The 12,448-nt window shown below is 31.1% G+C and overlaps 1 protein-coding gene across 5 annotated transcripts in view; it reads right to left on the reverse strand.

Annotated features, from left to right (window-relative positions):
• The window catches only part of LOC127703943 (E3 ubiquitin-protein ligase HUWE1-like), a 134,423-nt gene that overhangs the window by 87,428 nt on the left and 34,547 nt on the right, over nt 1-12,448 (reverse strand). For all 5 annotated transcript variants that reach the window (XM_052207991.1, XM_052207997.1, XM_052207994.1 and 2 more), the window contains exons 35-42: nt 10,610-10,757; nt 9,555-9,679; nt 8,949-9,065; nt 5,430-5,548; nt 4,727-4,814; nt 1,759-1,874; nt 1,051-1,102; nt 595-724 (exon numbers count right to left, since the gene is read on the reverse strand). In XM_052207991.1, the coding sequence (XP_052063951.1) occupies nt 595-724; nt 1,051-1,102; nt 1,759-1,874; nt 4,727-4,814; nt 5,430-5,548; nt 8,949-9,065; nt 9,555-9,679; nt 10,610-10,757 (895 nt within the window). The remainder of the gene's footprint in view (nt 1-594; nt 725-1,050; nt 1,103-1,758; nt 1,875-4,726; nt 4,815-5,429; nt 5,549-8,948; nt 9,066-9,554; nt 9,680-10,609; nt 10,758-12,448) is intronic.

Genomic DNA, 12,448 nt, shown 5'->3' on the forward strand with positions numbered 1-12,448 from the left:
AGTTTACAAATTCTAAGCTGGTTTACGGTTGTCTTTTTCACTATGTTTGTATCGTTTCAATCGAGCAGATACCAGTTTATTTCAACCAATGCATTGAAAAGAAACGAGAAATTTGTAATGAAAGGTTTAGTTTTTATATTTATCAGTATTAATTTGATATTGAATAGAAATAACTTATTAATATGGATGAGTTAAAATTATTAGTTTGAAAAATGATAAGAGCGCCCTCTACAATAGAAATAACAAAGATGGCGGAACGTAAACAAACCACCTCGACCGCGAAATTGAAATTTTTCTCTTATTTCTTGCTTATTGTACTCTATAGTCCGCACCCCGTCTGGAAGGTCCAATTTTGGAGAATAAAACCGCGGACTATACAAGCCTTTCTACGGTAATACCAAATATGATACTGATATCATAAATAGAAAACAATTTCAGAAATCATGAAAATGCAAACTCAAAACTTGACCTCCATTTAATCATGACACACAACATACTGTAATTTGAAAAGGATTAAATGAATGATTCTGAAGTTATCTGTAGAAAGAATTTGGAGTTGTTAACTCCAACAGCTGTACTACCCAAACTACATACCAGAAGCGGATTCAACTGACAATATATCGAGATTATTAGCAACTTTCTGTTCCTCTTTCGCTTGTTGCTTCTCCTCAAGTGAGGAAAGATTCAACATTATTGGTCGTCTATTACCAGTCTCTTCGTTAATCTACAAAAATATACAAAATTTGAGCATAATCTTTCTGAATTTTATACTAAAATCATCCGTATACAAAATTTGTTCTCATTTGAAATAATTATTTATTATAACAATTCATTGATTATTGTTCGCTTAACCTCTTCTACTGTGAAAAATAATTGATTGATGATTGGTGTTTAACGCCACTTTCAACACTATTGTGCTATTCCGTGGTGGTCAATCTTTATTGGTGGAGGAAGCCGCAGTGCCCGGAGAGAACCAACGACCTGTGACAAATAAACAGACATATTTAATTAAAGCACTTGTACTAAACAAATGATATAAAGAAATCCTACCTGAACCATGGTATTAAAATGGATTGTGTACCTTCTTCTTCCAGCTGAGAACCTGTTAAAAAGATGATGTTGAACTTAAAATGGTATTTTTTTACTGTAGTATGCAGTATTTCATCTAAATCATGAATTCCTCAACAATCTTATATTTTCTAAGCATCTTTTATACATGTAATTATAGCAAATCTGAAGAACCATTATACAAACATTATCTTTCTTAAACTCGTAATTTGTTTTTTTTAATCTGGGCTTTCTTTATTAAAAAAAAAATTTTCAAATTCTTATTTTGTTTTTAGATGTTTGCAGTGAAGCTTTTTATAAATGTTTTCGATTATCTAATTTCTTGCTGATGTTGTGTCTAAAACAAATACATTTAAAGACTGATTTATCTAATATCAACATGGACTTAGTTCATATTCTATATTATTATCTGCTGTATTTATATTTATACTGATTGACCCATCATAAACCTTTCCTAGCTGCCAAATACTTGTATTATATCATTATTTCAACCTGATGAACCTAAACAATTTTGAGATAATTTATCGAGAAAAAAATAAACAGCAGTACAGATTTATCATCATCTACTAAATACCATCATAGAAAATGACAAAAAAGAGATACGATGTTCACTACCTTTCTTGACAGAATATTACCTATTACAAAACCATTTAAGCATGTCCAACAACTGAACTATAGCCATGAACTTACCTAACATTGATTTCACCAGACTGATAAGCATCGTCAATGGTTTTGTTATTAGGAAGACTATATTTACACCATCTACCACTGCTGTCATCAAACCATTTCCATGTATGACTATTTTGCTGAAATAAAATTAAATTGGGTTAAAAATTAATGTAAAGAAAAATTTCCAATTATTTGCCTCAACACTACAATAGTTTTATCCACTTTCAGAACTCATATTTCCTAATAACTAATCAAAATTTTTATATATTTCAATAAATTTATATATCTGCTTAGTGACTTCCCCATGGTTTAAATTAATCTCAAAAACAAAACCTTGCATGTGATTATATAAAATCATCAATGCATGATGTCGAATGATTTCTAGTTATTTCCCCTGCTTACAGCTAACCCATTCAACAAATATTTGCCTACTTGGAACAATTCTAAAAGGGTTTTCCTGTTGATTACAAGGTAAGTCCAAAGGAAAGCCCTGTCTACATATGATATTATTCTGATTTGTGGCTCACTGGTCTTTAAACTCCTAAATGCAGTGTGCTTTATAAGGAAATTGCAATACCAACTATTAAGTCTCTAAATTGACATGAACAGGAATGGAACCAATTACCTTTCTCATTCTACAGTCAGCACACTGATACAATATAAACTAAGATAAATAATAGTGATTGTAGGATGTGGAATAAATCAGAAAGAAATGACTTCTAACTGAGGAATAAACATCACATTTATGTAGCACCTTTTACTACCATCATTTGCAAAGGTACAAATGTGTTGAAAAAGAGGTGCATTGTGAACAATATAATTTTTTGTTGTATATACAAGTATACAACCAAACAATCAGGTAGGTGGGAATACAATTTTGAAGAATCATAAGCTCCATAACAATTTGCATATATCTTCTAGGAACGGGTGATTCTTCCAAGGTTTCAAACAAGACTGCAGGGTGCATCAATAAAGAATTTATTTTTATAAGATTCTTTAAATCTTGGTTTGATTGATTGATTGGTGTATAATTCCACTTTCAGCACTATTGTGATATTTCGTGGTGTTCAGTGTTTATTGGTGGAGGAAAAAGGAGTGCCAAGAGAACCACGACCTTCGGTATCCTGGTCAATTTTGAATGGAGTCGAGTGCACATGCCATGTGCAGGATTTGAACTCTCAACCACAGTGTTGACAGGCTAATTATTCAGTATTTCAACTACTTAGACCACACAGCCACCGAGGCCCCTTTTAATCTTAGAAAGGGGAAGTGGGTTATTTTGAAATTAAACATTGTGCTAAGTGCAGAAGTAGCAAATACCAACTGTAAACTCTTTAATTTGACCCAGCTAGTATTGAAATCAATAACTTTACTCACTCTTTAAAAAGGTCAGCACACTTATAGACCACCAATAAAGACAAATAATAGTGAATGTAGGATGTGGAATAAATCAGAAAGAAATGACTTCTAACTGAGGAATAAACACCACATTTATGTAGCACCTTTTACTACCATCATTTGCAAAGGTACAAATGTGTTGAAAAAGAGGTGCATTGAGAAACAGTCAAACTATTTATCACCTTAAATTGAAACAACAGCTTACAGTCAATAGCAATCAAATCTTGCAGCAAACTTCTAAAACTCTTATTTTCTTGACAGTACAACATTAAGGTAAGCAAGGACTTTTTAGGGGCAAAACAGAAGATATGATGTAAAAATTCTTTATTTGGTTATGCACCATTTTCTTTGTAAAAATAACAACCCAAAATCCAGCTATATATATATAGACAGGAAGAAAATTTTGAAGAAACCATTCAACTGCAGAAAAATTTGTGCATATCCTCTAGGTTCTGGTGGCACTTCAAAGATTTCAAACTGAGATACCAAGTACATCCATAGGTGATTCCTTCTTATAGACTTCTTTTTATCTTTGAAAGAGGCAGTGAGTCATGTTAAAATGCAATATCAAGGCTAAGATAAATGTGATAAATGATTAAATTGACATATTTATGTAGGAATGGTTGAAGAATGTACATAAAAATATAGATATAAGCTTGAAAAATGTCAAGCCTTGTCAGTTCAGCATGTAGGGATCCAGTTTGCCCATAAAATAATCAAATGATGGCATATGGAAATTCTCATACATAAGAACCAGGAGTCGTTTTCACAAAAATCTTACGACTGATCGCAAGTCATGAACAATTCAGTATACTTACATGTACAATCAATCTTAGTCATAAGTTTTTTTGTGAAACCGACTCCTGAGCTCAAAATTAGAATATCTTTTCCCATATTTTTTTGCCTAATGAAGATCATTTAAATGTAAGCTGGGGAATAAATTAACAAGAAATGTATTTCTAGTTAAGGAATAACCAGCTATTAATTTTGCACCCTCTACTAGCAAACTATTGAATTTTTCAATGATGCTGAAAAAAAGGTGCTATATATACAGATAATAAAATTGAAGTGATATTTATTGCACTGCAAGAGATGAGCAGTCTTCACATTTTGAATTTTGAATGCTTGTAAAATTCAATTAACTCTGAATATCTTAAAACCTGTGTGGTTTGTCAAATTTTCTATATGTAAAGTGCACTGTTTACACATTTCTGCATTCTTTTGAAGGAATATTAGAATATAGAAAGATGGTTGAACACTAATCACTAGAGTAACTTCTGATACATATTGAAATGGCAGTATTCCTGCAATATAATGCATTTTCCATACCTCTCTAGGAATGATATGTATCACATTGTTTCAACCAGAATTTGCCTAACATATACCATCACTTGTTATTTGACAATGACAAAGTTTCAAGCTCAATAGGTACACAAGGTGATTGCATATATACCATCCGTTTCATTGAGTGGGTTTATAACATAATTATTATTTAGTTAAACATAAATCTTCTGGCTTTCTTGTCATTTGGGAGTGTAAGAGGTTCCAAATGAACAATTCAAAAAGCTGATTTACAGTGTATAATATTTACCGTAAGCTTTGCTGCCTCTGCTTTCCTCTTGGATATCACAGATACTTTTTCATAAAGGTCAAGAAGTAAAAGCAGTGGAGCAAGCCATCTAAAATATAAAATAAAATATTCATGTTTTTCTGTACATTGCTGGATATCTATGGGCAAATAATTTCAAATTCTGACGAATACAGAATCTGAAAATTAAAACTGCATGAAAAATTCCATGTTTAAAGCCAGCTTTACACCACATATAACCATTCTTAATGATCTAATTTTTTTTTCAAAACTTTTTTCTTTTGTTTTATTTGTTTCACATTTTTCCTTTTATAGCCCCTAAACAGGGTAGGTTTTTCTTATTGTTGAAGGACGTACAGTGGCCTATAATTGCTTACTACCACTTCATTTTAACTATGGTGGATAGTCGTCTCATTGGCAATCATACCACATCTCCTCATTTTTATATTAACATTCAACCAGTACATGTACTTTAAAACGAGGAGATTATTTTGAACATCTTTTTTTACTTAATCAAACAATTAAACAAGTTGGTAAATTCCAAAACTTAAGTCTTTTAAAACACTAGTTGTCTTTATCTTTTTTGTGTTGTTGAGTTGCTGTCTCATTGATGCATACCAGTATCTCCTTTCATTCATATTTTCTTACTCATACAAAATAAATTAGAAACTGTGAATATGTAACAATATGTAAAATACTAGTTTACCTGGGTGTGATCATTTCTTTGTTTGCTGATAGAAATTCCTGCTCGCTGTTAAGAACTTGTACTAACATATCAGTCAGATAGAAAGTATCTAGGGTTTCTGCACATGGCATCATCATTTCCTGTGGAAGAAATAGAATTTTTATCACAAAATCTTTTTTTACATATGCATCATGCCAGAAGATATAAAGTGCAAAAATATAGTAATGCGATCATCTAGAAATGTCTTTGGTGCATTCAATTTGTGAGGTTCAAGTAAAGCACACTTAAATCAATTCTAGGCTTGGCTGTCATTGAAATTCACTTTAGCTTTGTCAAAGCTGACTTCATGATAAGATTATGAATTTTTATCTTGGCAAACCTTTCTATTCTTTTTCAGTTTTGACCCCGTCAATCATTATGATATTACTTTTGAAATCAATATTCTATTTGTCTAGCTACAATACCAGGATAGAAATTACAACAAACTTCTACCCAACGATGCCAATCACTAAATTAATATAGCATTGTAAACAATCACATATGTCACATAAAAAGACACAAATGAAGATACACAATGCAAGAAAAAGATTTAATCACACAACTATCGCATTTTGTATATTATCTTTATAATACAGGCATTAAAATATCTTGTCAAAGCATTATTAAACAATATGACAACAGTATGTTATTGTTAGAAAAACAAGAACACATGTGTTGTCAGGCTTAGAATACCCACACTTGTAATTCAAAGTATTGGAAAACAGAAAGTAGATGCCTTACAGATCTGAAATATACTCATCACTGTCAATCTTCTGACCAAACATGAAGCCATTCTGATAAGTTGTATTGGATAAATCAGTGGACAAAATTTTAATTCTTTTATCATAGTGAAAAATTCAAAGTATCTGCAAACAGGAAGTAGTTGTCTGACAGTTCAGAAAAGTGCTCACATGTTACAATTCATCACTGTCATGCTCCTGGCCAAACATTAAATTGTACCTGGAAGAGTTTTATCCCTCTATTCATTATATTACTTTTGAAATCAATATTCAATATGTCTAGCTACAATACCAGGATAGAAATTACGACAAACTTCTACCCAACGATGCCAATCACTAAATTAATATAGCAATGTAAACAATCACATATGTCACATGACAAGACACGAATGAAGATACACAATGCAAGGAAAGGAATTAATCACAACTATGAATGTTTGTATATAATCGTTAAAACACAGACATTAAATATCTTGTCAAAGCATTATAAAATACTATGACAACAGTATGAAATTGTCAGAAAAACAAGAACACATGTCTTGTCAGACTTAGCATACTCCCACTCCAGTAAATCAAAGAATTGCAAAGCAGAAAGTTGATGTCAGACAGATCTGAAAAGTGCTCACACCTACAACTCATCACTGTCAAGCTTCTGATCAAATACCGGTCATTCTGATAAATTTTATGCAAGTAAGGTGCGAGGACAATTTTAATTTCATTCAACATAGTGAAAAATTGAAAGTATGGGCAAACAGGATGTAGCTGTCTGACATCTCCGAAAAAAGTGCTCACACATTACAACACATCACTGTCAACTTGCTGACCAAAGATAAAATTGTACCTGAGAAAAAAGGTTTTACTTTTGAAATCAATATTTTATATTCTATTTGTCTAGCTACAATACCAGGATAGAAATTACAACAAACTTCTACCCAACGATGCCAATCACTAAATTAATATAGCATAGTAAACAATCACATATGTCACATGACAAGACACAAATGAAGATACACAATGCAAGAAAAGGATTTCATCACAACTATCAATTTTTGTATACACAGGCATTCAAACATCTTGTCAAATCATTATAAAATACTATGACAACAGTATATAATTGTGTAATAAAAAATATCTAGCCCATTTTAAATACTATGACAGTATTTTGCAACTGCAAAAAATACAAGAACAAATATGTTGTTGTAGGGCAAATTCTAAGTTTTGGAAAATAGGAAGGTTGTAACTTGTTACAGAACTGAAAAATGCTCACACCTTACAACTCATCACAGTCGAGCTGCTGACCAAAATACATGTATGAAGCCATTCTGATCAATTGTATTAAAGAAATGTGTGGAAAATTTTCAGTTCTTTCATCAAAGTGAAAAATTCAGGGCATCATCAAACAGGAAGTAGTTGTCTGACATCTCCGAAAAGTGCTCACACGTTACAACTAATCACTTTCAAGATGCTGACCAAGTATGAAATTGCAACTGAGAAAAAAAGTTTTTATCTCTCCAGTCATTGATATTACATTTGAAATCAATATTCTATTTGTCTAGCTACAATACCAGGATAGAAATTACAACAAACTACTACCCAACGATGCCAATCACTAAATTAATATAGCACTGTAAACAATCACATATGTCACATGACAAGACACAAATGAAGATACACAATGCAAGAAAAGGATTTCATCACAATGTGAATATTTTCTTTATAACAAAGGCATTCTAAAATCTGGTCAAACCCAATATAAAATACTATGACAACAGTAAGCAATTGTGTAATAAAAAAATTCAAAACCATTATAAAATACTATATATTGACAACAGTATGTGTATAGGATAACAGAAAGTTGATGTCTAAAAGATAAAACTTATCACTGCCAAGTTGCTGACCAAATATGAAAGTCCTTCTATTCAGTAGTTTGGGAGAAATTTGTTCGGAAAATTTTAAGTTCAATCAATCTAGTGAAGTTCAAGTATTGGCAAACAGGAAGTAAGATTCTGACAATACTGAAAAAATGCTCACATATTACAATTCACCCTTGCCAAAAGTATTTGGGAAATTGTCTTGCAAAATTTTAAGTTCATTCAACAGAGTAAAAAATTGAAAGTAAAAAGTATCAGCTACTGGAAGAAGTTGTCTCACATCTCCATAGAGTGCTCACACATTACAACTCATCATTGTCAAGCTGCTAACCAATTATAAAATTGGACTGGAGAAAAGTTTTTTCTCCCTCCAATCATTATATTAATTTTTAAATCAAAATTCAATATGTCTAGCTACAATACCAGGGTTGAAATTACCACAAACTTCTACCCAACGATGCCAATCACTAAATTAATATAGCATTGTAAACAATCACATATGTCACATGACAAGACACAAATGAAGATACACAATGCAAGAAAAAGTTTTAAACACAACCAGGATTGTTTGTATATAATCTTTAAAACACAGACATTTAATATCTTGTAAACTATTAATTTTTGCATAATAAAATGCTATGGCAACAGTAGGTAATTAAAATAATATGACAATTTGTAAATGTCAGAAAAACAGTAAGTAGGTGTCTGACAGAAACTTAGTGTTCACATATAACTCATTACTGTCAAGTATTTTTTGTCAAGCAGATGGACGAACCAAGAGACAGGCAAGATGAAATTATAGCCCCAATCCTAGAGTGGGTGGATATTATATTATAATGATAGTAATAATATATCCAAAAAACAAATTATGCCTTAAAACAAACTTTTACCTCAAACAACAGGCTGAAAAGATGAAGCCTTGCAGCAAAACGAGATGAGTTATCCATGTTTGCTTGTCTATCTTCCTTTGATGTTGTGTTTAAAATTAGCTTACTAAGGTCCTTTACCTGGAAAAAATTGTTCACATTCATTAAGACACTTAACTATGATGGTTACACATTTTCTTATATCTTATACATGTATAAACATAAATCAAGTGAGATGAGAGAAAAAATAAAAATATTTATAAGCCTTCTTGGTAACTGACTATGCATCTTTATGGTGTTTAAATATCTGTATCATTTTTGTAGTATTTTTCCACTTTCTATTAGTTATAGACATTCATAGCTAAATTTGTAGTGTTAAAACATGCAAACTTTTAGATGCTTTGTGTCTTGCTAATGTTTAATTCTTTTCATTTATAATTATGAATCTTAATGATCAATATATCCATAACTGCTGAAGAATCATCATGATCATTCTTAACTGACTTGGTGAATGATTTCTTTATATCTATTTGTTAATTTTTTTGTGCTTCTTTATTGCTTTCCTTTTTTATTTTCATGTATTTATCAATCAAATAAATACTGAATATATACATCTAAACTAAAACATACCTCCTGGACAATGGTGGATAACACATCTTTTTGCCATTTTATTCCATTTCTTTGAGTTACCACAAGAAATAAATCACAAACTCTGTATACGGTTTCTGGTAATGAATCTAACAGTGTCAAACAGCCTACAACAGAAAAGTAAATTCACAAATATAATAAACATTAATACAAAGTAAGTATAAACATTAAATAACTAAATATCCTAAAACTTACTGAACTTCAGAATTTTTTTCAAATAATATAAAAGGATTAGTATTTTTATTCCATTATTTGGCGTTATTGTGTGCAGTATTGTAGTGTGCCATGTTGTTTGTGCAGTTCATGAGTCACTTTTATAAAACTTGAATTACCCACAAAATAAGTTTTTTAAAATTCCATTCAATTCTTTTACATTTCTTACTACCCAACGAGCATTTATGGAAGATTCCTGTATATACAAACCACCCCCCTTTTCCCATGCAAAACAATCCTTTTCATTTACAAATTTAAGTTAGTGTGTGCAAGTTATGGTTTGATGAACTACATAACCCTATTAAAACATTAAGTTGTCGAAAGTACTTTTCTCAGATTATAGGCATCAACAAATTAAGTTCTGTCATATGCTTGTCAATAATGAATCATCACAGAAAGTATATATAGGTAGAGATAATTTTGTCATTGGCTGTCCACTAAACTATTAAACAAATACAACTGTTTATGTTTGTCATGTATTTTCAAAATCTACTTTTTTTCTAAAATGTACTGAGGCTTTATATTTTTTTATATTTATCATATTGGCAAGAATAGTGAATAGGTGTCCATCAGCACTTGTTGAGCAAAACAATATAGTCCTTTCAGCTGATGAAATTTATATCCATCATTATTTCAGCAAAATACCATGATTTCAATTTTCAAATATATACCAAATCATTTGTCTGGGGAGATTTTTTTTTAGCACTAGTCATTTACACTAATGAAATTTTGTTTTTGTCCACTATCATTACCATACAAAATCATAGAACAGAATAGTCATTACGCTATCATATGATTAAGCAGTAAAAATTAAACAAACTTACCTGTTACAACCGAATTAGTAAAGCTATCTAATGCTTCTTTATCCAAAGGTTCTTCTTTTTCTTGTTTCTCATCAATTTCTTCTTTTTCTTTTTCTTTAACTTTTGCTGGACCATCTGTTGCTGCTTGACCAGCTGTAGGTTGATTGGCCTTTAAAAAGAAATATTTCAGTCAAAATATTTTGTTTGTATAAATGAACATGTTGTATTCATCAAATTCTTGAAGTATTTCAAACAATTGAAGAACTATAATTGCAATTTGACAGTATAGACCAACATTGACCAACTGAAAAATTATTTTAATAGGCACATCACATATTAGAACCAATTCCTAGGTATAAAAATTATCTTTTTAAATTGTTTTCTGCAGAATGATCAGACTCTGCCATAAATATCTTCTCTCAGACTTCAAATATCAACAACAGATAATCTGATATATGCTTGTCTTTAAAAATCATCATAGAAAAGATTATACCAAGAAAGTCTACTAAGTTCAGTACTGATAAACAAACTGAGCTATAAATCTAAATATTAGTGATACACATCAATTATATAGACTTGAAACCCCAAATCATCATCTTAGGGGCCTCGGTGGCCGAGTGGTCTAAGTAGTTACTACTGTAATCACTAGCCAGTCAACACTGAGGTTGTGAGTTCGAACCCCGCTCGTGTGGGTCATTCGACTCCAATCTTAATTAACTAGGATTGTCAGTTTTCCTATCGAAGGTCAGTGGTTTTCTCCTGGCACTCCGGCTTCCTCCACCAATAAAAACTGGCCGCCACAAAATAGCCCAAAAGCGAAGCTTAAAAGTGGCGTTAAACACCAAAAATCAAAATCAAATCAAATCATCATCTCAGCTTCTCATTTATAGTTTTCATTTCATTGAAAAAAGAAATTTGAAAGCAGTAATGAAGCACAAAAACTATTAACATCAGAAAGAAAAAACAAATATCACCAAATCATTTTGCATGATGAAGATTCACGATTGATCATTCAGCAGTTATGGATATAATGGTCAATAAAATTGGTAATAATAAATGAAGCAATAGGTTGATTGGCCATTGAAAAGAAATATTTTGATTGTATAAATGAATAAGTTGTAAATATCAATTGCTTTGAGTGATTCAAACCATGAAAGAACTATAATTATCCTTAAACAATTGCACAAAGACAGATTAAACTGACACCGAAAAACTGACAAATTATTTATGTACATCTTAGAACAAAATCCTGTATAAAAAGTTTTTTATATAGCATACTTGTAGAATGATCAGACTCTGCGATAAATATCTTCTCTCAGACTTCAAATATCAACAACAAATAATCTGATATATGCTTGTCAATAAAAATCATCACAGAAAAGACAATACCAAGAAAGTATTCTATGTTACTGATGAACAGACTGAGCTCTAAATCTTATCGTTCACACACACATTATTTTTTTTATATATATATAAACAAGAGTGCACACGCTGAAATGTCTCGCCTTCTTTACTAATCATTGATATTATGTTGATAGTCCTAAATATAAAGCTTTATTACAACTGTCACATAAACTTAACATTAACCAAGTAAACTAAACATTGACCAATGAACCATGAAAATGAGGTCAAGGTCAGATGAACCATGCTAGGCAGGCATGTACAGCTAACAATTCTTCCATACAACAAATATAGTTGACCTATTGCTTATAGTTTAAGAAAAACAGACGAAAACACAAAAACTTAACACTGAGCAATGAACCTTGAAAATGAGGTCAAGGTCAAATAAAACCTGCGTGACTGACATATAGATCATAAAATATTTCCATACACCAAATATAGTTGAACTATTGCATATAG

This window comes from Mytilus californianus, unplaced genomic scaffold (genome assembly GCF_021869535.1).
Source record: "Mytilus californianus isolate M0D057914Y unplaced genomic scaffold, xbMytCali1.0.p SCAF_1, whole genome shotgun sequence".
Classification (NCBI taxonomy): domain Eukaryota; kingdom Metazoa; phylum Mollusca; class Bivalvia; order Mytilida; family Mytilidae; genus Mytilus; species Mytilus californianus.